The 27,727-nt window shown below is 39.3% G+C and overlaps 1 protein-coding gene and 1 long non-coding RNA gene across 2 annotated transcripts; one reads left to right on the top strand and one right to left on the bottom strand.

Annotated features, from left to right (window-relative positions):
* On the bottom strand, nucleotides 1-27,727 carry RRN3 (RRN3 homolog, RNA polymerase I transcription factor). Its single transcript, XM_049903632.1, has 18 exons — nucleotides 27,585-27,727; nucleotides 26,030-26,135; nucleotides 24,677-24,733; nucleotides 21,364-21,453; nucleotides 21,136-21,265; nucleotides 20,689-20,748; nucleotides 20,264-20,327; nucleotides 19,481-19,550; nucleotides 16,018-16,116; nucleotides 14,182-14,274; nucleotides 13,059-13,197; nucleotides 11,415-11,545; nucleotides 10,213-10,343; nucleotides 9,130-9,314; nucleotides 6,443-6,551; nucleotides 3,815-3,967; nucleotides 2,770-2,857; nucleotides 1-1,902 (listed from the first exon to the last, which is right to left on the bottom strand). The coding sequence occupies exons 1-18, from the start codon at nucleotides 27,671-27,673 to the stop codon at nucleotides 1,720-1,722; spliced, it is 1,977 nt and encodes a 658-aa protein (XP_049759589.1). The 5' UTR covers nucleotides 27,674-27,727; the 3' UTR covers nucleotides 1-1,719.
* On the top strand, nucleotides 4,756-11,739 carry LOC126086864 (uncharacterized). Its single transcript, XR_007519611.1, has 3 exons — nucleotides 4,756-4,866; nucleotides 7,445-7,488; nucleotides 11,708-11,739. It is a non-coding gene; the product is annotated as an uncharacterized LOC126086864 (long non-coding RNA).

Below are 27,727 nucleotides of genomic sequence, written 5' to 3'. Positions count from 1 at the left end.
AACATTTACGACAACTCTATTTATTGGGGTACCTCACTTCATTAGCATAAGAACAAAGCTCCAGATTAACCATGTTGTCGTTTTATTTTCATGATGAATTTTTTTCTCAAATTCCTTTGAAATAAAAGAGGTTTGTTTGTAAACATATCCTCTTACATTAAAACTACTTTCCAATCCACAAAGACCCCACTTTACCGTTAACTTCCATAGACATTTTTCATTTATTCATTTTATCCAGTATACAAAAATCCCACTTTTTGTCAGCAGTTAAAAACAGAGAATCCTTAAGTTTCTCAGATGACTTTCCACCAAATCACTGAAAGAAAATTACCAATATCCAAAACTTTTTAAAGCAATAAAAATGTCTGTTTTCCAAAAAGATATTTACAGATTGAAATTCAAATTCTACATTTGCCATCAGTAGAATTATACAAGAGCACAAAAAGAAAATATTTAATTACAAAATATTTGTGATCAAGAAAATATTGCTGGCCTTTAAATAAAGAATGGAAAGGTAGAAAAAAAAATAAATATGTTTAAAGATGTCTACTTTCACAAGTAAACAAAAAAGGACAAACTAAAGAATGAGGCTAAATTTTATGCATGAGCTTCGAAATGATTCTAGCAGTGCTTGTGCAAATTTGTTATAAAGCGAGGTTGTCTCAGCCTCTCCTCTCTTGGGGTTTAGTTATAAAAACACAAAGAGCCTCACCAGAGTAGGATTTCACCAAGCTGAATCCATGCTATGAAGGGCCCTTAGAGGCTGCGGTAGTAACCACAGACTATGATAGCTAACAAGTCTATTCCACTGTTGGACAGTACTTTGACCCGACTCAAAGTTTTTTCATGTGCAAAGAAATTCTCCAAATGACCAACAAATGCTGGCCACAAAGAACCTGCTTTAACATTCTAATACAAATAAGCAGTTCCAGTTCAAACAGTACTCTTGAGAGTCTAAGGATAAAATACTAAGTATTTTATAAAAGTCCAACCCTACTTTGCATCAATGCGAATTGCAAATTACCTGAAAATCTGTTTTAAGCCTATTTTTTTTTATACTGGATAAATGTACAATTCATGTGATTGTTTCTCTAAATCCTCACTCCCTTCCTGGCCTTTGCTGGTCTTTGAAGTCCCTAGAGATCTCCTTCAGTGCCTGCCCCAACTTCTACCACCCAGACTAGCTTTGTCTCTCTACTTTCCTCCTATATCCTTTTCTCTGTGCCCCACTGAGATCCCAACACACAAATACAATTACAGCAGCAGGCCAACCATGTAGCCAAAGTAAACACATTCTAGTTAAAGATTTTAAATAGTGTCCTCGAAGATTTTTCACTGAAAATAAATCAGATCACAAAGCCTGTGACTATGGCTCTGACAACGAAAAATGTTAAAATACGGCTGATGTTAGAAAACTCTCAATAATTATGTCCAAGAGCCGTAACACATACACAAAAATATATATTAAACAAAGCCGTCAACATTTATCCCACTGAAAACATTGCACATGATATTCAGTCTTTTCTCCTTTTGTTTGCAAGGGAAGCAAAAAGGGAAAGAAAAGCAAAAAAAAGAAAAAACCACACAAACCACCCACACCTGTCCAGGCCCTAGATTCAGTCTAACTTAAATGTCAGATGCTCAGGGCACGTACTTGTTCTAGATCAACGTGATGCCCAAACCTTGGTACTGAAGGGCACGATGGGAAAACACTGCATCTCAATCACAAATCCTTGAGATCACAGGGGACTGGTCTGGCATGTATAACACCGGCGGGGAGCCCACACTACTTGAAGGACTTCGGAAACGTGAGTCAAAGGAGCTTGGTGTTATCCCAATCACAGGATCATTCTGGGGTACTTCACCTTTCAAAAAATCGTCATCTTCATCTTCTACTATCTCCTGGGTGAAGAACAGAGATTATCAGTAAGATTAAAGGTGGCAGTCTGAAAAGCTCCCGAGAACCCCTTGCCTCAGGAATGTTCTACTTCTGCAAAGATGAAAGTGAAGAAAATTTCAAAAGCTCCCTCTGATATGCTCTTCTTAATTAGGAACCACGCTCATAATTCTACCACATTTTGTTCCTATTTGTTTAAAGTTAGACTTTGAGCAAATTTTAAGGTCAATAACATGACATGCCTCCATTGATGTTACATAGCCCTAGTATCTCACACAATGTGAATGAATGAATGCTGCCTCTGCCGCCCCTGCCAAATGCAAACTATAAAAGAGAAAAGGAGACAGGCAGGCTAAAGATGACCTTTAATGCGGAAATAAGTGTGCTTCGAAGAAACAGAACAGGGCTCCTACTATTTTATCACTGATGGGCAAAGCGGGGAGTGCTCCAGATCTGTATGGGGAGATCTAAAAAGTCAACTGGTGTAACTTCAACATAAGGCAATTCGAGATGGCGACACGGTAACCATCAAGTGGTAAAAATCTACACTGTATGCTTTTGCTGTGTAGACTCTCCACAACAACACAAAAAATCAATCATTAAAAAAAACAAAACAAGAATCGAATTTGTTCAGTCAATACTCAATTAGCCTTCACTTCAAAGCCTGGATGTGATGTGTGGTTTAAAAAATTAATCAAAAGTTCGACACTTCTTTTCATAAGAAAAAATAACCTGGGCGTGGAATCTGATCAAAGTAGAATCACGTGATACGCAGTATTTATTGCTTAAGTTTAAGATTGCTGTTTACCATTTGACTACTATCTGTAACCACAAAAGAGATTCCCAGAAAGTGCGTTGAATCATAAATTCACCTTTTTAATGGGTTTCTTAACCTCCTGTAGCTCTTCAGCACTCGTATCTTCCCATATCTGGTAAATAGGATCAATGAATTTGTTTGACCTGCCAACAAAAAACACATCAGTTAAATGAGATTTCAATGTCAAGTTAAATACGACTATGAAGGTCAAAATGTATTTAAGCTCTTTTCTCATAAGACTGGCTTCGCAAAATCGGGAAAGTAGAAACTATGGCTCAATCATAATGCCAAAAGCACTATAAGTAAATACGGTAACTAATGTGGTGCTTTTTGAAGGTTCATCCATCCATACAGATGAATCTTTCTCAACTTTTCATTTCCAGGCCAAACTGTTTCTACACTTTGCAACTGACAACTGAGTTACAGTATACCCAAATTAAAAACTAAGTAATATTCTGGAACTTCCTTTATCTTGCTACAGGTTTTTACTAAAAAGAAATCTGGGAAAAACAACTAATCTGGTTTTAGCCAACCAAGATCTGGGGACCAGACAATCCCAAGTGCTCTAGTTAGAAATGTGTAATAACCAAAAATTCACTGAGTTATACAAATGCAAAGTTAAGATCGCACAGTGGTTTTCCAGAATTGCCTATCTAGACAAACCACTTTCGTTTATCCTGTGCAATAGTATGGGATGTGGTCTCTAGAGGAAGGAACAAGTCACTTGGCAGGGAAGTATTTGAGCTAAGAAAAGGCAGTACTCTCCCTATCCTGGTGCCTCTACTGGCACCCCCTTATATATTTAAAACAACAGCTTTAAAGAAAACCCCACAAACAAAAACATTCTTGGTGTCAACCTGGGCTCTTACTAAGGTAAAGACCTACAACCCTCCATGTGGCTACAGCACCCAGTACACTGTAACAATCATTTGCTACTTTGGGCCTACGGCATATGTGAAAGGAGACCACGAGACTCTAAGGCACACCTCAGGAAGGACAACCTGTGAGGCAGAAGCCCTGAATCCCAAACCTGGGAAAAGCAAGTTATGTATTACATTTAAACTAACCGCTGACAGCATCAAGTGTCTAGGAGTACCTACCTCTTAAGAACACAAGGGTCAAAGGGGAAGAAGGTGTCAAGTGGGTTTGTGCAGGTTTGTACCGAGTCCCCTCCAGCTGTATTTCTAATGACTGGTAGCATCTGACGGTTGTTTCTCTCAATGATGGTGTAGCAGAAGACGAGCTGGTATTTACTGTGGACACCAAAAAGACAATAGACTGAACTATTACCATGCTGGAATTACTCCACAGGGACTTGACTGTTTGTGTGTGACAACTAGACTGGACCACACAGATACTACCAAACACAGCAAGAGCAAGAAAAAATAACACAAAGCAGAAAATAATGCTAAATTAGGGAACAGCTCTCAGTGTCTACTATTTACAGACTTGATGAGGAGAAAGAAAACATGGCTGTCACTTAGAAGCTCTAGGAGACTGGGTTTACATTAATCACCAAAAACTGCAATGTTTGCAAAGTACAACTCTAATTTACATAATTATACAGCCTTCTCTCTCTCCTTTCACTGTGTGAAAAAGAATTAGGGGTTGGCAAAAAAAGAGATTTGAGATTTAGTGAGAGGGAACAGTCGATGATGGAGAGGCTTGGTTGTTGATAAAGAAAAAATTAGGACTTTATTGGGGGATGTGGGGTTGACAGAGTAAGGAACTGAGAAACTAGTTAAAAAAAAAAAAAGACAAAAACAGGCATTGATGAGGGAGAGCAGATACACAGAAGAATCTGTAAAACAAAAAACTAGGGTCATTATGTTTTCTACTCTTTGTGGTTACATCCATATAACTTAGCAACTTTAAAAACCATTCAGTGACTACTTCTGAGATGAGAATTTAGGTCACTTCCACCACACTCTATGTTCAGTCCTCCCCTCCCACAGTAGTTTTTCAGATATGTATTCTTTGCTCCTCAGGTCACTATTGCAACTTTAAGCAACATTATATCTATTTTTGTTCCATTAGCCAAGGACAGTCTGCTCCCAGTGGGAGTGTAAATGAGCAACACCACACTGGAGAAAAGTCTGTGGGGCCACGATGAAGATGTGTATCTCCTACAGCCCAGCAACTGCCCTTCTCGGTATGCGACAAGGAAGCCTATGACTGTGCACTAGACCCACATAGAAAGCTGTTCCTAAGCCACTGTTGCCAACACTGAAAAACTTGCACGGCTTAAATCCCAACAAGAGAATCAATGTAAAATATTGACAGAACATTACATAGCAGTTAAAATCAAAGGCGTCAATATGGATGCATTTCAAAACACTAAGCAAGCAAAACCCGTAGCTACAGAAGGATACCTAAAGTCCTGTGTACAGACCTTTCTTTTGATCCTCTGCTCCTGGCTTCACATCTGACCCCTAACCTCAGTCACACATGCCAACCCCAAATCCAGAGCCTTGCACTCATCAACTGTAGCCCTCAACCCCTACTCCCAGTATATTCCAGGGTCAGCTGTCTCTGCTTTGCCTCATCAGCCCTTACTCTTCCAGGTGCCTATATAATCCCTGCCTGGGAAATGTTCTCACTAACTGCTCTTGCTGGCTGTGGGTTCAGTTATTCCTTTTCTTAATCCTTTATTATCATTTTTGAGATCTTAGGAGAGACAGGCTCTCATCACCTTGAACTACATGCTCCGCAAAGGAGAATTACAGCTGCTGAATGAGAGGGGACTAAGGAATGAAAAGGAATCATTTTTGTCTTCTAATTGAACAGATGCTCACCTGCTGAGGATTTTAAACTGTGGTCCTGCCTGAATACCCTGATTAAATGCTAATGGTCTCCAATTCATTTCCTACATGAAGCAGAGTAACAAGACACTTCCGATGGAGCCAGAGGAGCCAGACTGCCTGCATTCAAATCTCAGTTCTGCCAGTTTAGCTATACAACCTCTGGCCAGTTACTTAACTTCTCTGTGCCTGTTTCCCCATTTATAGAACAAACCTGTGGCCATTGAGTCGATTCTGACTCATAGCAACCCCATAGGACAGAGCAGAATTTCCCCGTAGGGCTTCCAAGGCTGTCATCTTTATGGGAGCAGACTACCGCTTCCTTCTGCCGCAGAGTGGCTGGTGGGTTCAGATCACCGACTTTTCAGTTAGCAGCAAGCACTTAACTACTTTGCCACCGAGGCTCCTTTTCCATTTATAAAGATGGATTAATAATACAGTCACAGAGTTGTGTAAGGATGAAATGAGTTCCATGTGATGTGCTTAGAACTGTGCCTGGCACGCAGTAAATGCTATGCATTAGCCATAGCTACAAGGCCTGAAATGATGTGGTCTCTCACTAAACCAATCTCCTATTGGTCATCTGTCTCATGTTGAATTTATTTTTATTATTATGACAGGGGTCTCTTCCCTAACACATAAGCACCTTTGGATTGTACCTCTCAGTTTACTAGCTGCCTCACTGATGTCAAAGTGCCTTGGCTTCTGCTGAATCATCTCCTTCGGATAAAAAGTAGTATCAACTTCCAATGCCATCAAAGTATAAAAACAATAGCCTCAATGCAGTGTTTCCTGCGAGAATACAGTTATCTTTTTTTTTAATGTTGTATTGTTATCGTTATTAATTTCACAGAAATACAGTGGACTTTTACAATATCAACACTAATCTCCTTTTAAATAACTTCCAAGAAAGTGTAGGCAACTTACCTTGTGATAGAAGCAAAAAAGTTCACTACCGAGGGCAGGCAAATCTTCAGAGGGTTTAGCTGACTCATGACTATGCGTTCAAAATTTAGACTTTGAAGGTACCGCAAACCTTCAATTAAAAAAATAAAAGGTTTTTTTTAAAGATACAAATACAACTTAAAAAGAGCTTTGGTGGCACAATGGTTAAGCACTCAGCTGCTAACCAAAAGGTTGGGGGTTCAAATCCACCCGCAGACTTATGGAAGAAAGACCTGGTGATCTATCTCCTCCTGTAAGGATTATAGTCTAGAAAACCCTATGGGGCAGTTCCTCTCTGTCACATGGGGTTGCTATAGTTGTAATCTACTCGACGGCACCTAACAAGATGTATTTATAAGCACAGATTATTTCATACATTAAAAACAATTTGTGTAAAAGCTTTAAATAAAGGTACACGTAAGTCACACATGTATTGCCGAGAAAAATGTGAGTAAGCTAACCACACTTGTTTACAACTCAGTTTTTTTTAAAGGCCTATTAGAAAGCAGTTTACTCTTTGAAGACCCAGGAAGTATGACATTTATGTTCCTAGTGAGCTGTAAGTCTATATATGACAGTTTGGAATTCAAGTACTGGTAAACTTAGCATATGCTGAGTTTATATAGGGGAAAAAGAAAAAGACCACATGATTTGATCTCAGCTGACTAAGATGAAATCATAAAATCTTCCTGAGAAGGCAAAATTTTTAAACATCACATGTGGTTATAAGATTATGACTGTAAAAACGTCTCCTCCTTGGATTCCTTCAATACATGTAGGCCAACCTGACAGGCAACAAAACAAAACCCAGCAACCCCATTTAACTTGTACATCTTAAATTATTGGTGAAGGTTAGCATCATCTTCATGTGTGTTTATTAGTTGTTGGTATTTTCAGTTTTCTTTACAAGGAAACTCTGGAGATAGAAGGAAAACTCAGAATCACTGTCCTGGAACTAACTACTCTAATTCTCTCCTGTATTAGGTTCCATAAAGACACTGCACACACAGGCAAGCAGACCAACTTGCGTAAGTACTTTTTTCTTAAAAGGAGTTTCTTTGATGTATAGTTTGATAGAAGTGATGTAAATGAAATATCATGACTTACAGAAAAACCTATCTTCTTTAACCAAGATGCCTGCCATCTATTTATACAAAGGCAGAGATTTTACTAACCTCTCAGCCATTCCAGAAAGCCTTACTCTACTACTTGTGCTTCGTATAACTAATTTTAACCCGAACATCTTTTTAGAAGTATGCAGAATGTGAATAAATAAATACATACAACACATACATACGTATAAAAGTTTCGGTTAAGTGCTGTTGTTCTCAGACAGGGCCGATTGTGCCCCCCCAGGGCATGTGGCAATGTCTGGAGACAGTTCTTATTTTCAAAACTGAGGCTGGGGGGTTGCTACTGGCATCTAGTGGGGTAGAGGCCAGGGATGAGAAGCATCCTACAATGCCCAGGACAGCCCCCTTTAACCAAGGATTATCCCGGGCCAAATGATGCTGGTGCTGAGGCTGAGGAACTCTGGTTTAGAGGAAACAGCCTATTAAATCATTTGAATTATTCATGAAAATGAATGAAGTAACAAATTGCTTTAATTACACTGTTCTTAGGAACTATATCAACTAAAATGTGCTCATCTAATTAACAAGCTTCATTTGATAGATTTAAATGATAAATTAGCAAAACTAAAAACTGGCATATGAATTCTCAACTCTTCAGGTACAGCACAACTGCGTGACCACCAGCTTTAGATTCAGCCTTATCTGGGTTCAAGTATGTGACTCTTGGGCAAACTACTTTTCTGTGCTTTGGTCTCCTCTTCTGTACAGTGGGAAGGATACCTGCGCCTGACTGCACTGTTACAGGGACAAGGAGAGGGTGCACAGAGAGCAAAATGCAAGTGCTTAGCCTCACCTCTGAACAAACTGTCTTCACATCTACTTAAGATGACACCCTCTAACGTGGGGGTTCTCAACCTCGAATCCACCAACTGTTAAAAGGGAAGGCCCAAGGGGCTCTTCCAGCTGCCGTGTAGTCAGCCCCCAGCTCATGGTGACACCACGCATAACAGAAAGAAACGCTGCCAGTCTTGCATCATTCCCATGATGAGTTGTGGATCAGACCTTTGTGCTCCATAGGTCTTCCATTGGCTGATTTTTAGAAATAGATTGTCAGGCTTTTCTTCCTAGTCCATCTGGAAGCTCTGCTGAAACCTGTTCAGCATCATGTAGCACACAAGCCTCCGCAGACATGGGTGCTGGCTGCACATGAGGTGCACTGCCTGGGAATCGAACCTGAGTTTCCCACATGAAAGGAGAGGATTCTACCACTGAACCGCCAGGCGTATAAAAGTGTAAAATTACTGTAGTTTTTCACAAATACTGCACCCATGTAAATAATGTGCCCGCACATATAATGCACATAGTCCATCTAAGAAAATAATGCTTAAGGGCGTTGTGTGGTTGGCTAAACATGTACAACGTGTGTTGTTTGGTAAAATACAGTATCTGTAACAGTCTGAGTGCATGTGCATTTTCTGGATCCAGAATTTTCACTAAATTCTTTAAAAAAAAAATTAAAAAGCCATTCTAAAGGGTGACAAGTACACAATGAAAATCCAATCTGTGTCCATCCCTCTTACAACCCTCTTCACTGACCTTCCTTCAGATTTCCACTTAAAAGCTGCTTGTGTCTAAAAACGAAAGTGTAGAACACGGCTTGACAAGCTGAATAAAATGGTCCGTGGAGGGCAACATCACAAAAAGCCTTCGTTCCCGAATCCTGGTTATCAAGGTATACGTGCAGCCAGTTAACCAAAAGATCTAGGCATGACTTTACAGTACTAGAGAAAAGAAAAATTTAAGTTAACTTCAATTGCTTTATAAAAAAACTAGTGAGACACAATAACATAGCTGCCTATCATTATATGCTATGAAAAATAAGCTCAAGGCTTTATATACCACCCCTTGGCATAAAAGAGAAGCAAACGATGGGTGGGAAAACCACCTTCCACTTATACAAGGTAGAGCCTCTCGGACTTTCTAGGAACTGGTAGGGATGTATAAAGTCCCAAGGGATGGGGAACGTTCTTCCTAGTCAACTCAGAAGGGCTTCTCCAGTGGCCTCCCAGCCTTCCACGGGTGCTATAGCCAAAGTATGGGGCATGTTACCAACATCCTATAAGGGACAGACAGTCTGATTGCCTTCACCATTCCCTATGGGATCCTGATGAAACCTTGAGGCCAACAATTTAGGGCCAGAATGGCCAGATGACTTTTAGTTGTTGGGAGGATTTTTAACAGCATCCTTGCCCCAAAGACACCTTCACAGATCACTGGAAGAAACAGGCCCAGAGCTGGCCCTCCTGGGTAGGTCTTTCTATTACCTTTAAAAGGGTTTTTCTTCACCTTTAACAGATACAATTGATTCGGAATGCAAATGAAAAATGACAAACCTATAAAAAGAATCAAAACAGTATACAACACTGCACTATTCATGAAGTGCAACCATACAGAACAGATGACAAAAGCTTTACATATGAGGCTTTATATCTAAAAAAGGAGATACTTTTTTAAAGTTGCCTCTTGGAAATATCAACATATCTTAAAGAGCAGGAGAGCAGTTTCTTCACTAGTAAAGGCAGACCAAAAAATAAGGTAGGTATTTCTCTAGCTTGAGACAATGCTATAATCTTTTTAAAGCATAATATGAAAAAGTACTTGGAAAATTAGGTTACTTACATAAGAGGAACGAATTTAGCCCTTGCCAAGAAGCTTCCAATGTAATTTCCAGCAGCTTGCCTGATGATGGCAGGATTATTTGGATCCTGCAGTTTTTTCCAGAGATGTTCCAAAAATGCTTCTGCAAATCCCTATAAAAAGAGAAGGTGTTGATCTGATCTTTAATACCTAACATTCTGATTTTAGCTCACCAAGGTGGGAAAGCTCTAATACCTCAGTTACACTGCTAAATAATGAGTAAAGTTACCATGGTGCTTGTTTTAAAACACCGTGAGAAAATACTATTAAAAACAAAAAGGCATCCCAGGTGTTAAATAATCCAATGGATCCTAAAGCTGGTCAAGCATCAAAATCAATGAGGGTACAGATTCAGTAGGTTTTGTGACAGGGCTTCGGAATCCGCCTATTTTAACAATTCTACCAGTGACTCTGATGCTCAGCCAGCATTAGAAACCGGTGATCATCTACACTTGCAAGGAATTCCTTTACAGTACCTCAGAGTTCAAGGTTTTCTTCCAGTCTTTGACTACATATACTGATCTCACCCAGAAGCAGAACTGTGGCTTAAACTATAGTCTATCTTCCACTAATTATGGGGAAAAACAGACCAATTAAGCTGTCCTTTATTAAAGGCTGCAAGTCCTCTCCCTCCTCCAAATAACTCTTTTCAAAAACTATTAAGACACACTTCTGGGTAGAAGGAGTTTAATCTTTCTTACCCATCACTAATACTCTCCTGACTGTTCTAGGAAGCTACAAAAGAGAAGAACCTTCCATGATTTTTTTTCCACAAAAAGCCTAAAAAGATTTAAAATTCTAGATTAAAAAGTTGGTTTGGGTTATTTAAGACTCAACTCTGAGAGACAATAAAAAAAACAAACAGTTAAATGTTCCAGAGATGAGATTTTAATAAAGGCGTGAACAAAAAGGAAGGGCACCCCCTAGTGGACGCAGGATGACATTTTCAGAGCTCTTGGCTGAGTTGACGGGTGGCAAAATCAATTCCTTCTGCTCTTTCCATATGTTGAGAAGGGAATGAGATTTAGAGATACGGAGGAAATGAAGAGCTTGAGAAAAAGAATCAGAAATATTCACCTAAAGAATTTATGGTCTCCCTCCACCCCCATTTCTTAGGGGAAAAAATGTTTAGTGAGCAAAAAAAAAAGATAAGCCAAGATGGTGTTAATGACATTCTTACTCACCAGTTTGAAGCTACAGAGGTAAAACATAAAAAACTGTACATGGCAGGAGGCATGGGTGGGCAACAGGAGTTTGTCAAAGATGGTTATCAAATCTCGATATAAATCTTTTGTTTTGTTGTTATCAACTTTACCTGGGGGAAAAATTTGGCATTTCAGAAATACAATTTCCAAGCCAGCACTGTTTTAACTTGCCAACTTTGTTAAAAAGACACGATACCATTAAGAAACACAATCGCATTAAACAATGATTTAAAGAAGTTCCATTTTTACTTTGCGCAGATCTTTCTTTACAGGTGTACTAATCATCTAATACTGGCGAGGAAGCAGGCCTTTACCTCACACACTGTGCTGTGCTGTGGGGGCTTACGTATGAACAAGCCTTCTGGAAGATGATTTTACAATTCCTGTAGCAGCAGCCCTATGGCAGTAATTCTATTGCTAGGAATTTACTAGAAGCAAAAAACCAAAGATACATGCACAAAGATGTTCGTTACACTGTTATTTATAATGCCTCCTCCACCCAAAAAGTAAATAAATAAAATGAGAAAAAAATAAAGACCTATTAAATCCACATGAAGAAATGCTATTCCATCAGTTAACAATTGTGTTTGAGGGGAATAATGAATTGTATGAAAACAGTGTTCACACATGAAGAAATGCTATTCCATCAGTTAACAATTGTGTTTGAGGGGAATAATGAATTGTATGAAAACAGTGTTCACACATGAAGAAATGCTATTCCATCAGTTAACAATTGTGTTTGAGGGGAATAATGAATTGTATGAAAACAGTGTTCACAATAGCTAGGTGAAAAAGGCAGGTTATGAAATAATACCTACACAGTGTGACCCCAAATCCATTAAATTAAGAAACACACACATAATTATACACACACTAACAGAAAAGGAAAAAATAATAAACATATCAAAATGCTGGTAACAGTTCTCTGAATGGCGGGACTGTGCTTATTTGTCTTTTTTAACCTTTCTTGTATTTCCCACATTTGATCTAGCCAACATTTACTTTTTTTATAACAGGAAAAAAGTTACAGTAGTAACGCAGTCAACTTAGATTCGTGTACTATTATTCTGAGTGACTGATTTCATTCTTAAATCTTAGCAATCAACATGAACAGAAAAAAAATTGTTTTCTTCATGGCAAAGCCACTAGACTAAAAGCTCCATGAGGGCAAGAAGCATCACATCAGCTTGCTCATGACTGTACCAACACCCGGCACAACAACCTACTGAGCAGGCCCTCTAAACTCAATACATAACACCAAGACCGCAAATCAATGTCTACTGCACCATTCTTAAATGCCTGGAGCAACTTGAGTGTAATCTGATCCCTGCCTAAAACTGACCAAACTCCATATATAACCTTTTGATATAATATTCAGAGAAAGGATCAGGGGCTTTGAAAACAGATATAACTGAGCCTGAATCTCAGCCCCACCATTTTCAAGCTATGTGATACTGGACAGTAACCTGATCTCTCTAAACCTTCTTTTTCTCATACTCAAAATACTGATTCCTATAGGATTTTTACCAGCGCTAGAGATAATGTATGGAAAATGCCTAGCACAGAGGCAGGTGTAGTGTAGGTGCTCAACATACAGCTGTTGTTATTATTATAGGCTGTTACCATCTACGTAGCAGACATCCTTAATGTAGGACAAAAGTAAAGACAGCAGGATGTCCAGGCGTTCAGCTACAGGATGGACCATGTGATCAAGCTGTGCAGGATCAGCCTTTGTTTCACCCTTAGTTTCTTCATCTTCATCCTTTAAAGATAAAAACTGACATGAAAACCCACGGACACCTTTCCAGACAGGAGCTCTCTACCAGGGATGTGAATCATAACCACTCCCCGTTTTAAAACAAAAGCACAGGTGCAGTGTTCCAGCCTCAGGTTTCCATTTAGAGGGCCCAAGTAAAGGCTGGCCATGCAAACATGACAGATTTCCCCACTGTGGTAAGCAATCTTGCTATCAGGGTCCCCTCTCCAGGCCAGGACATCCATGCCCCTGCTGCTGTGAGTGCTGGCTGCCAAGAGCTCACAGCAGCCTCCTCCAGAGAACTGCCCTCAACAGAACAGGAGCCAGGGCTGCCCTTCCACTCCCTCTCATCCCTCCCCCTCAGAGCCAGTGACTGAAGGACAAGGGGTCACAAGAGGTCATCTCCTTGACCTCAAGCTAGGACCAACTCTAGTATATTCAAGTTCCAGAGTTCTTAGAGGGATCAGGTTATGGCTATTTTCCAACTGAAACCAATCCTCCCCTAACTCCTTCCCCTGCCTTTTCCTGCTTCCTCACACCCTTTGTTCCAAGAGCACATGAATCCCTGGCTCACACTCCCCTTCCAGTGAACCCAACCTAAGAGGCCACCCCAAGCAGAGAAGTACTGCTTTAAGGCATACAAGTTATAAAACACAAAAATTAAACGGGTACACTTTTCTGTTTATCATCCTTTCACAAACAGTATGTGGAACAAACAAAATAAGCACCTAAGATTCCAAGGGAAAAAAAAAAAAAACACAAAGCAAACACACTGAACTCCAAACCCAAATTCAAAGCCTTGGAAATAAACCAACTCTACTAGGCAATAAGTAACAATAGCAGTCAACTGTGCATGTAAGAAATCATTTTCAATTTTCAATGATTTCCGAGCTTTTAATTGCCTTGAAAAAGATGAGGAACCATTAGCTGTCCCTTCCTGCCCTCTACAATTACGGGTTGTATCTGTTTCCTTTATTAAGAAATGCTGACCATGTTAAACAATCCTTCTGGGGCATCTGTCCCACCACTAGTTTGAGCTGCTGCTTCCTCAGCATCTTCAATATCTTGCCGGGATGCGTTCACCTACGTGATAACAAAGGAAAAAAAAAGAATAAAGGCGTTTAAAATATACCTGTTATTTCGGGGCTGGAAACTCATTTGATATACACACTTTAGAGGTGTTCAGATTTGCACCTTATATAGCACCATAAAACACTAACTACGGTTAAAACCTACAAATTGATGTGGACCATTAAAGAATTTACAAGATTATAAGCCAAGCCCCCTCTTACTATACATTTCTATAAAGTAAACATGAACTACATGATGCTCTAAATCAGGCAGCCTCAACAAATCCAACATTTATTTTATGTCTTATTATGTACCAGATACCCACACACATGTTGCTTAAGAATATCATCAATCAAATAAACAGAAAAATGATGAAATGCAAGCTCAATTTGAATTCTATTTATTTTAGTATTGCACTTCAAATATCTTGTTTACATACTACTCAAATCATGTAATTTTTTTACTATTCAATACATGACCTCCTTTCTAAACATACTCTAAAATGTCCTTTAAAGTTAACATCTTAGAAAAACTTTACAACGATTATACAGGCGATTGACCAGAGAGATCTAACTCCAAGTTAGCAATGAGCCAGCATGCTGAATTGCTGGCTCATCTGAGGCCTACCTACCTCATTACATCTCCCTTCTCCCCCAAGTCTCATCTCTCCAATCCTGAAACACACCTTCTCTCACCCCTGGCTCCATCCCCCTCCTTTCATCACAAAACCCCACAGTATCTACAACAGCCTGCATTTCCTAACCATCCGTGCACTCTTGAAATGCAGTTGATACGTCTTTACCAACACCCCCCTTTAGAAAGCAACAAAGATCATCTTCTAATAAGCAAATCCAAGGACATTTACATTTCTCATCCTCCTTAAAAATGTTAGGAATACGGGATGCTGTTGACCAAGCCCTTCCTTCCTCCAGATCCTCCCTCAGTATCCATACTCTTGGTTTTCCTCTCACTTCTGATCCCTCCTCTGCTCCCTTATCCTAAATTGCATCATTTCACAGGTTCTTCCTCAGTCCCTTACCTGCAGCTATAACTGCTTAGTAAGTATTCTCTGTCTAGTGTCCCTGCTCTTCTCCACCCAGCAACTCAACTTTTCCAGAATGAAACCCATCATCTTCGAACTTCCTCCCCTTGACTTTTCTTATTGTCATTAACGACAACACCATGATTCCATTCCACAGGAGCTAACTTTGAAGGACTCCTTTACCTTATCCCCTACTTCTCCACTTCCACCTCTGCTTCAAGGGCCATTTCACCTTTCCCTTAATGTCACAAGAATCCACCGGTTCCTTTTCATTCCCGCCGCACTTTAGTTCAAACCTTGCAGGGTGGGGGGAAGTTAACTACTTGACGATTATAATTTGCCTTTGTAAAAATTTAAAAAAGAAATCCAAACACCGAAAAGGTATAAAAATCTCAACCTCACTCCCTTAGGAATGCCTTCCTGATGCCCAACTACATTAGGTTCACATCTCATAATAACACACGTGTTTCATTCATGGCATTTATCACAAATGCACTTTTTAAAATCTGTGTGACTAATATATGCCTTTCCCCAAACGTGAGAGATGGAACCGTCATTCACAGGTAAGTGTTCAGGAAATATTGTTGAAAAAACTGAATCCAAGGAGGGTGGAACTGCAGACTTTTTCATCGTTATTGTTGCTTCACATGTGATTATGACAAATACAATCGATAAACGAAATCGAGGAGAAAAGCCGAGTACTCCATACTCACATCCAGCTTAAGTAGCTTTTCAATAACAAGCTCCAGAATTTCGTGCCTCAAGGTTGGAAAATACACACTAATCCTTAGTAAGTTATGAACATAACATTCCTAAAACATCAAACATAAATACATATTTTCAGAGAATGTTTCATAATTATGTAAACAACCATCAATTAAGTCTTTAGTTTCAAATATCTAAATATGAAAAAAAAAAAGACTAGCAATACAGAACCAATGTCTCTAAATCTGGAAAGTGTATGTAAGCAAAATGCGAAGACGCAAATCTATATTCAGTACGAATTATAAGTTACCTTCAGTAATGGAATTTGTAATTTGTATGCTTTTTTTTATACTTTTATAGTGGTTTATTTTAAATGGTTTTATTGAGATATAATTCACATACCATACAATCCACCCATTTCAAGTATACAACCGAATGGTTTTCAGTATCTTAAAGGTTGTACACCCTACACCATAATCAATTTCAGAACATTTTTATCATCACCTCAAAAAATCTCATATTAATTAGTAGTGCTCTCCATTCCCCTCCAACCCTTGCCCCCAGCCAACCACTATTTGTTTTCTACCTCTATGGATTTGCCTATCCCGGACATTTCATAGAAGTGGAATCATATGACATGTGGTCTTTTGTGACTGGCTTCTTTTACTTAGTACGATGTTTCCCAGGTTCATCCATGTTGAAGCATTGATCAGTAACTCATTCTCTTTTTAAGACTGAACAATATTCCATTGTATGGATATACCACATTTTGTTTATCCATTTATTAGTTTATGGACATTTGGGTGGGTTCCACTTTTTGACCATTATATAACATACGTGTATAAGTTTTTGTGTGGATCTGTGTTTTCAATTCCCTTGTAGTGGAGGTGCTGGGTCATATGGGAGCTCTATGTTTTGAGAACTGCCGGACTCTTTTCTATAGCATACACACCATTTTACATTCTTACGAGGGTTCTAATTTCCCTACATCCTTGCCAACACTTGTAATTGTCTTTTTTATTATAGCCATCCTACAAACCAAATCCAGTGGCGTCGAGTCAATTCCAACTCATAGCGACCCCACAGGACAGAGTAGAACTGCCCCATGGAGTTTCCGAGGAGGACCTGGTAGATTCGAACTGCCAACCCTTTGGTTAGCAGCCGTATCACTTAACCACTACGCCACTAGGGTTTCCGAGGGGGTTAAAAATGATGTCTTATTGTGGTTTTGATTTGCATTTCCCTAATAACTAATGAGGAAACCCTGGTGCTGTAGTGGTTAAGAGCTAGGCTGATAACCAAAAGATCTGCAGTTCAAATCTACCAGGTGCTCCTTGGAAACCCTATGGGGCAGTTTTATTCTGACCTACAGGGTTGCCATGAGTTGGAATCGACTCAAAGACAACGGGTTTGTTTTTTTTTTTTTTGGGTAATGATTAATGATGTTGAACATCTTTTCATGTGCTTATTGGCCATTTCTATATCTTCTCTGGAGAAATGTCTATTCAGGTCCTTTACCCACTTAATCGGGTTATTAGCCTTTTTATTAAGTTATGAGTTCTTTACATATTCTAGATATAAGACCCTTAACAGATACATGATTTGCGAATATTTCTCCCATTTGGGTCACTTTCTTGATGGATGTCCTTTGGAGCACAAGTTTTAATTTTCATGAAATGCAATGTATCTACTTTTCCTTTGGATATTTGTGCTTTAGGTGCTATATGTAAGTACTGTTGCCTAGTCCAAGGTCATGAAAATGTAATCTATGTTTCTTTCTATGAGTTTTACTTTACATTTAGGTCTTTGCTTCATTTTAATTTTTGTATATGATATGAGGTATGGGTTCTTTGTTTTTTTTGCATGTGGATATCAACTTGTCCCAGTACTATCTATTGAAAAAGACAATTCTTTACCCATTAAATTATCTTGTCCAATTGGTTTCTGTACAGTGATCTTATATCCTGCAATCTTGCTGAACTCATTTATTAGCTCTTTTAGGTTTCTATTTTTTTGTAGCGTCCTTGTTGTTGTTGTTGTTAGGTGCCATCGAGTTGGTTCTGACTCACAGCGACCCCATGTACAACAGAATGAAACACTGCCCGGTCCTGCACCATCCTCACAATCGTTATGTTTAAGCCCACTGTTGCAGCCACTGTATCAATCCACCTCATGGAGGATCTTTCTCTTTTTCACTGACCCTCTACTTTACCAAGCATGACGTCGTTTTCTAGAGATCGGTCCCTCCTGATAACATGTCCAAACTACGTGAGATGAAGCCTCGCCGTCCTTGCCCCAAGGAGCATTTGGCTGCACTTCTTCTAAGATAGACCCGTTCATTCTTCTTCTGTTTTATTGACTATGCACATTCAACTGTGTGGATCCTAACAAATTATGGATAACACTGTGAACGATGGAAATTCCAGAACACTTAACTGTGCTCACGAGGAACCTGTGGAGTCCTCAAGATTTTCTATATATGTAAGATCATGTCCTCCATCAACAGTGGTACTTTAGTTCTTCCTTTCCAACCAGAATGCCTTTTATTTCTTTTTCTTGCCTAACTGCCATGGCTAAAACCTCTAGTGGCAAGAGCACACATCCTTTTGTTAATGTTTTGTTCCCAGTCTTAATGGGAAAGCTTTCAGTCTTTCACCATTAAGTATGATGGTAGCTGTGAATTTTTTCTAGATGTCCTTTATCAGGTTGAGAAAGCTCCCTTCTGAGTGTTTTAGTCATGAAAGGGTAATGAATTTATCAAATGCTTTTTCTGTATCTACTAAGATGCTCATGTGGTTTGTGTCCTTTATTCTATCGCTATGGTATATTACATTAACGGATTTTCAGTGTTAAATCAATCTTGCATTCCTGACTTGGTCATGGTGTATCATTCTTTGTAAATGTTGTTAGATTCAGTTTCCTACCATTTTGTTGAGTTTTTTTGCAACTGTACAATGTATAGTGGTTTTTAATACTCCACCTCGAGTAGAATACCACAAAAACTAGCAAACATATTAATGCCTTATTTTATATACATAATACCTTAAAAATATCTAAACTTAGAAGGAAGCCACTAAAATTATTTAAAACTACACAGATGATCTAAATATTGCACAAAAACTTAAGCAGAATTAATCTACAGAAAGTTCTTTCATGTTCAGATAAGGAATGCTCCTATTTAGTAGTAATATATGAACTACTATCTTCTCATAATTCTTATCTGTTTAAGCATTAAGTCTATAAAAATATTTCTGAAATGGACTCTTCCCTTTACTTGCTCACAGTAGTAAAAGAAAAAGGCAGGATTTCCCAATGAGTTACTTGCTAAGAAAGGAATCTGGGTCAAATTCCTAGTCTTGGGTTTAAAAGCCTCAAAGACAAAACAACTTTTAAGGAAAAGACATAATGTCATCTGAAACTAAATCACATTATACAAATTTTTCTTCACATGTCCCATGAAAGATTTCTTACCAATGTTCTCTCTGATTTTCGAACAAATGGAAACTTTTCTACCAGTATCGGCATAAGAAACCACGGTGTCCTGTGAGAAATCAACCAATCAATGTTAGCTGGACTTTCCAGGAAGATAACATTTCCATTGAAGAGCAAATATGGGTAGATACAAGAAGCAAACGGCAACCCTTACCTCAAGTGATTGGTTCTTAAAATAAACACAAAGCTTCATCAGAAAAAAAATCTATGACTTAGGGGAAAAAATATTTCCAACATTGTATTGGGAAGTATATTAACTTTGATACCAAAAAGCAAACGAAACAGGAAGCTTTCTTCCACCTTAGCTTCCATTTAAAATCTAAACATTTTCCATTACACATACATTATTTTAAAGAAGCGAGAAGCTATCAATTTTTTTAAGCTAATAAATACTAGAAGTCCTCCTGCCCTTTCAAAAGAAACCCACAAACCTGAAAAGTTATTCTTAGAACCCTAATTTTTACTCATATGGCACGACACAAACACACAAAGGACTTTCTCAGTGAAACCTTTTGGACATTTTATCTGTCAAATATAAAAGCAAAATTCTAACCACTACATAAAGTTTTGGGGGAAATTTGCATACAAGTTTTGGAAAAAAAATTAAAAGACAATGTGATAGTTCATCAATAGGATATCAAAAAACAGGCATACAACAAGAGTTCTGATGGTATTAACATTTTATCATTTTCTAGTTGACTAGAAAATTTTCTTGAGAATTAAAACAACATGACTCCAAACAAATATCAAAAGTACACTCACGATGGGACATATCTTGCTATTATTTGCAAGGCTCTGTGACATGTGTCAAAATTTGCAGGAAGATCTATAAGGAGAAGAGTGAGAGTGTGAGCACCAAAACAAAACTTTACAATGAAAAATTATGTACTTGAAACTAAAAATACCTGTTAACTACCACTGAATAGTTTATTGGCAAAATAATAATTTCAAGATTTTGTCTGTAATCAACTGTCAGTGAAGGCTAAACGGACGAATTCTATCAGTACTGCAATTATGGCGACTGACGGCATATTAACGTTATATATAACAAAAGATTCCATCAAAGGTGGCCATTTGTTACAGTCCACTTATTGGAACAGATCCCAGAGCTGCCAGTATACTTTTATCATTCAGGAAGCATGACTAACACAGGAGGCATTCTTTACTCCAACTCTCTTTACACTTACTATCATCTTCGTCATCAGAATCCGAAACATCCACGTCACCTTCCTTAATGATCACTCGGGCTTTGGAGACAGAAAGAAAACATGGTATTCTTCTGTCATTGACCTAAACAACGAACAGCTATATAAAAAAGCTATTTTTTTTCCCCAGAGTCTAAACTTTGTACAATGAGTACATATTAAATTTACAATCTGAAAAAAGGAACAAAGTTCTAAGACTTTGTCAGAAGCTCACTAAAGGTAACTACAACTCACAAAATTCACAACAACAAAGGAATCTAGACCCCTTCATAGAGACCATTACTGGAAGGAGACATGTACCAGCAACTGCTACCAATATGTACTCTGAACTCTTCCATGGTGGTACAATCTCAAAAGTATGCTGGGAAGGTAGTATTTTTATAAAAGGATGTTTTTAAAAATCAAAGCAAGCAAAGAATAACTACTTACGAGGTACAAAATGAGAAGCAATCATGCTGAGACATGGTCTAAGAAAGACAGTCTGTGCTGATACAAGATTACTAAGAAAAGCCAAGTATTCCTCTACCACATTTTGACTTCTATTCAACCACTGCAATCTCTAGAGTTGGGAGGGAGAGGAAGATAATACAAACATTTTAGTGATACAATACATACTATTTTCAAAATACTAATCCCTGAAATAAATGGTGTACTTACCAATAGGATACTGACAAGCTGCTCAAAGTCTTTTGTCAAGTACATGATAGAAGAGCGGAATTCCAGCAGCCAGTTAATGATCTGGTCATCCTTAAGTTGACCAAAGAAAAGTACATTCAAAATCACAAATCCTTTAAAATAACTGAAGAAAAAAGACCCACCCTGCATCAATCACTTCAATATTAGAAAAAAAAGAAAACCTAGTAACTCCAATATACAGGAAGATTTCATTAAATGCAGTATTTCAGGCCTCATTACTTTTGCTTGCCCTAACAAAGTAATAGCACCTCTTTTGTGAAATGAGTGCCTTTATGTGGTGTTTTGCCTTGGTTCTTTAAAAAAACAGCTTGAGAGATGTTTTTCCCCCTAAGCCCGGAGGCGTTTCCTTTGCCCTAGTTTTCTACCCCAGGTTTGTTACTTTTGTCCAGGTTGACTGACATCTCCTGAATAAACTGTATACAACTTGATTGATACTTTCTACCTAGTCCTGGGCTGCAGTCTGCCCTGTGATTGGTCTATTTTACGTACCTTGCAAGGATTGGTTGGTTTACTATGAAAACTGAATGACTTGAGGTCCACTGAGAAGACTGAACAGAGAAAGGCCTGGAGGAGGCCCCACGGCAGAGCTGATGATGATACCAGAAAGCTGCTGCTAGGAAAGGGGTTAGAAGCGCTGAGCAAGCTGCTACACTGGCTATAAGCTGCAACCAGTTAGCATCAAAGAGGCTGACAGCAGGGAGGCCTGCACAGCTGAGGGGGCCTTGCAGGGCAGAGAGAAAGGCCTGCTTGCTTACACGGCTCAGAGGAGCTGAAAGTGCTGTTCTGCACTGAAGAAGGGACGGGTGTGCTCTCTGCTTTAGGGAAGCCTTACAGACCTTGCCTACATACTCCCTAATCCTGATCCCAGGTTATAGCTTGTTACCTCTAAGTTGATCCTGACCCAAGTGACAGCCTGTTACATTTGTCGTATGTGGCCTTTGCAAAAAATGACTGAATGCAGCAGAGAAGTACAGAGTTCCATGGGGGATGGCTGCTGTCAGAAATGGAGAAGTTGGAGAGTGGAAGTATGTCTGACTTCTACCTCATACGAACCAGTTTTGTGCTGCTCCTGATTCTCATCCCTGGGAATCTAGACAAGGTCAGATGCTGGCACCTCAAATGTTAACACTGGGGAAGGTTCAAATGTTTTAAGACTACAAAGGACCAATAAATCCATTACCACAGAATAATTCTGACCCATAGCAACCCTACAGGACACAGTTAGGACCAATCGCTACCTATATTTTCTCCATATTCAAGCTGACCTGCAGGTATGCTGACAATAGTCAGTTAAAAAAAAAAACAAACCTGCTGCCATCGAGTCAATTCCAACTTTAATTGGAAGTCATCAATATAAGAAGGGCTCTTGGTGATGCAACAGTTAAGTGCTCGGCGGCTAATCAAAAGGTTGGTGGTTTGAGCCCACCTAGTGGCTCTGTGAGAGAAAGACCTGGTGATTTGCTTCCATGAAGACTGTTGTGTGCCATCAAGTCGATTCCTACTCATAGCAACTATACAGGACAAAGTAGAACTGCCCCATAGGGGTTCCTAGATTGAAAGCTGATTGCCAGGTCCTTTCTCTGGTGGAACACCTGGTAAGTTTGAACCACTGACTTTTCAGTTAGCACCTGAGTGCTTAAACACTGCACTGCCAGGGCTCCTTCCCATAAGGATTACAATCTAGAAATGCCTATGGGGCAGTGTCACATGGGGTCGCTATGAGTCAAAAATTGATTCAACAACACCTAACAACAATAAAATCCCATTTGTAGTTTTCCTTCAGAAGGAGAATCCGATATTTAAACCAAACGAACCAACTCTGGTTGTTAGAAATACAGGCAGTCCTTCACTTTGCACATTTCTAATACAGGCAGTCCCTGGATTACACACGAGTTTCATTCCTAAGTCTGTCTTTAAGTCAAATTTGTACACAAGTCAGAAGTAAGGAATGCTTAATATCTAACATCAGTTAGTTAAATGTTTATCTTAGTATATAGTATACCCTTCTATGTATAAAAACATTAAACACTTCCAGGAACACTAAAACATCCATAACATAATATAGTAATAATAATAACGTTTTTATGCATGTTGCAAAGTAGCACCTATTTGTTATTACGAACCACTGTATGTACCTCAAATTTTTAATATAATAGGCTTTATGGGGGCTGGTTCATAACTAGAGGTTGTAAGTTTCTAACCCGGGGACTGCCTGTAAACCCAAATTTCAGTCACCATGGTATATTAACTGTAATTGCATAAGATACAAACTTCACTGCTAGCTGTTCAATCCACCACTCACTACATAAGTAACAGATGTACATCATTACAGGGACAAATAACATCACTTCTTTCAAAGTCCAACTACGACTGGTCACTACAAAGTCTTTCCAAGTCCAGCTACAATTGTTCACTACACATTATTCAGTTCATACACAGATAACAAAATGTACTCTAGCTGTGTTACTTGTCTCCCAATGATTAATCCATGAGACGCTACAAAAATGTATAATCAAAAAAGGGAGTTGGCCAACAAAGAAAGTAAAGAAATGACATGTAATAAGGCTGCAAGTGAAATACAAATTGACTGTAAATGGAGTTAAAGAAGAAACAGCTGCCCCCACTGCCGCACCAGTTGAGAACTCTGGATATGCAGCCGAAAGAACTCGGTGAAGGTAGACTTACCAACCTGGATATAAAATATACTGTAAAGACTATTCTTTCCAAATTTGGGCAGTGAAGGAAAAAAAGGGAGCCAAAATTTACTGAGTTGTTATTACATGACAGGTATATACTTTCAACTTGTCAACGGTGAACATGCAGTAGTAGCTTCAAAGACAAGTCATTTTTCTTTGTGGTTTTTGTTTTATCTTAGCACTGGAAACTTGAGACTTGCATGCCAGGAGAGAGGAAAAAGATGCGATAAAGAAAGGGATTAAACAAGGGTTTCCCAACCTCAGCACCACTGACATTTGGGCCAGAAAATACTTCGTTGTAGAGGGCTTTCCTGTGTGTTGTAGGATATTCAGCAGCATTCCTGTCATCTACCCACTAAATGCCAGTAACACTTTCCTTTCCCAGCTAGGACAACCACAAGTAACTCCAGGCACTGCCAACTATCCCCTACAGAATAAAACTGCCCCGACTGTGAACCACTGTATAAGAAGGAGCTGAAGAGAGCAAATTCTAGAGGATGAAATGGACCAAAAGTGCAAACTACCGTCTGTACAAAGTGGCAATAACACTGCTAATGACCAAACGCAAAATTAATTACCTTTATGTCTGGATCTGACAGCTGGTTCTTCAACAACTCAAAGTCATTTGTTTCACCCTTAACGAGAAGAGAAAAAAATGAGGTTATGTTTGTTTCAGGGCTTTGAACAAGATCCCCAGGTGATTCTTATGTATACACATCCCAAATCACCTGGGGATCCTGTTAAAATGTAGATTCTGATTCAGTATGTCTACAGTGGAATGGCAAATTCTCATCAGGGGCTGAACCAAAACGAACTGGTCAAAGCCCTGGTTTGCTCTCGTTTCCTATTAAAGATCAACAGCAGGACTCTTAACTATACCTTAATATCTTCCGAAATTACAAAAGGAATAATATAATTTCCACACATCAATTGAGGATTATAAAATCAAGACTACAAAAGTTTAAAAACTAATGTTAGTGGAGCCAGGCAGCTTGGAAAAAAGGACAACTGAAAAACCATTCACATTTACTTAAGATATATACTTGTGTACTGATATTTGATTATGATAGTTTGTACTCTGAGAATTCTCAAAATGAGAAAAAAAATCACTATATCTCATTCAGGACACCCTGGTGGTATAGTGGTTAAGTGCTATGGCTGCTAGCCAAAAGGTCAGCAGTTCGAATTCACCAGGTACTCCTTGGGAACTCTATGCGGCAGTTCTACTCTGTCCTATAGGGTCGCTATGAGTCAGAACTGACCGACAGCAACGGGTTTTTTTTTTTATATCTAATTCAGGGGGAATGAAAATATGATTCACATATATGGCTATAAATTGATATCATGTACACAAATGGATAGTCATCTATATTTTCCCCTCCATCACTGAGATCTAACAGCATTACTTCTAAACAACTGCAAAAACAAATTCCAAAAAAAAAAAAACACAACAAAAACGTCTTTCTGCAAAGCTGGTTTATTGTTTCAAAGTAATGCTCAGGTAATTCCTTAGGAAGATAAAATGCTCTGATCTAATGGTTTTTTACTCAAGCATAGATAAAAAAAAAATGTGTAAATATAACATTTGAAGAGGTGAAACCTCAGCAAAGACTTGTTATTACTCTAATTTTGAGCTGTTATGAAATAGCTTCAAGGCCGATACCAAAAACTCATTTCATTATGCCTATTGATCTTTGGAAACCCTGATGGCATAGTGGTTAAGTGCTATGGCTGCTAAGCAAAAGCTCAGCAGTTCGAATCCACCAAGCACTCCTTGGAAGCTCTATGGGGTAGTTCTACTCTGTCCTATAGGGCTGCTATAAATTGGAATCAACTCGATGGCAATGGGTTTTTATTGGTCTTTAGTATAAAAGCTGTGGGTGTATTCTGACCCACATAAACCAGTCCTCACACGTTATCTCTTCCTTTACCTTTTTGTACTTCAGCAAGACTTCTGTCACAGTTCCACCAAACCGAACTGTTTTTCTTGGGGGAGAATTGAAGAAATCATTCTCTAATGTGAGCATATCTGAAATCCTGTAGAACAAAGATTATCAAATGATTAATTTCATGACAGAGAATAATAAAAATTATAATAGCCAACATTAACTGAGGTTAAGCCCTGGTAGCGCAGTGGTTAAGAGCTCAGCTGCTAACCAAAAGGTCAGCAGTTCATATCTACCAGCTCTCCTTGGAAACCCTATGGGGCAGTTCTACTTTGTCCTATACGGTAGCTATGAGTCAGAGTTGACTTGATGGCAACCAACATCATTCAATGGGACTACTCCAAAAGCCTAAACAGTCTCCCTGCTTCCCCTCTTGCCCCCAATAATTCATTCTTCACTGAGCAGCCAGACTTGTTTCAGACAGTTAAAACAGACTGTGCCACACTGTTCTCCTGTTGAACTCTCCAATGCCTTATTGCTGCACTTAGAATAAAAATCCAGACTCCTTACTGTGGCCTTCAAGATCCTACATTAATCTGGCCCTTGCCCACCTCTCTGACCTCATCTCTGACCACTTGCTACACTGTGGCCATACTGCTCTTTCTGTTCTTCACACTTGACAAGCTGATTCTCATTTCGCTCCGGCAAACCAGTATCTGTACAAAGTGGTAATAACTTTGTATCTATCAAAAACACTTTCTCTTTTTTGTCTTCATTCAAGTTGCCGCTCAAATGTGAGAAAGCCCATCCCCACAAGAATTCTAAAGTGCCCACCCTCTTCCTCCTCCATCACTGTTTTATTTCTTCACAGTACTTAGCACTATCTGATATCATTCTGTTCATTTATTTATTGGTATGTTTACTGCCTTTCTGCCCCAGATTGTAAACTTGTTTCCAGCAGGCACCTTGTCTTTTGATTGACTACTGTCCCCAGTAACTAATGTAGTAAGTATGTGCTCAATAAATATCCTGTGATAGCATGCTAAGTGTTTCACAAACTTCGCCTTATTGAAACAGAGCAGATTAGTGACAAAACATTCATTCCTACCAATGAATCTCAAAGTTAAATCTCAAAATGTTCTAAGTTGGCTGGAAGCTTTACAAGAGCTGAATAAAGACTGTTAAACAAATGTGTCACACCAATTTAAAACAAGAAAAAATATTTTAGGACGTAATTTACCCGCACTGATAGCATTTATCTGATAATCCACATAGCCCAGGGAATTCGTTCCAAATCTAGACTAGGGAAGGTGGAAAGTGACTGATGGCAGTATCCAGGCCAGGGACGCTATGAGGGAGACCAGTGAGGAGAAAGGAGGCCCCCGGAACAGAGAAGGGGCTCATTTATTTTTCCAACGCCCCCTCCCGCCTCCATCAGCCACTTCGGGGGAATAAATCACTCTGGAAGACCTGAGTTGACTCACTGGCCCCTGCTCCCACCCCACTTCATCAGCTTTGCGTCTTTCATATCCGCTGCCCCAACCCCGGGCCTGGGCTTTAGTCCCTAACGCTCAAAAGGAAGGGGGACTTCGACCCTTACCCAGTCCTCGCGGCCCCCAGCGTCTTGACCGCAGAGGCCGAAGCGGCCACATCCCCGGGCAACCGCGTGTGAAGTAGCGGCGCCGCCATTGGCCCGCACAAGCTCCACTGCTGCGCCTCGCGCCGGAAGTCGTCCTGCCTCCA

Source organism: Elephas maximus, chromosome 12 (genome assembly GCF_024166365.1).
Source record: "Elephas maximus indicus isolate mEleMax1 chromosome 12, mEleMax1 primary haplotype, whole genome shotgun sequence".
In the NCBI taxonomy this organism is placed as follows: domain Eukaryota; kingdom Metazoa; phylum Chordata; class Mammalia; order Proboscidea; family Elephantidae; genus Elephas; species Elephas maximus.
Note: the sequence above shows the minus strand (reverse complement) of the source record. Positions and strands in the feature narration are given on the sequence as shown.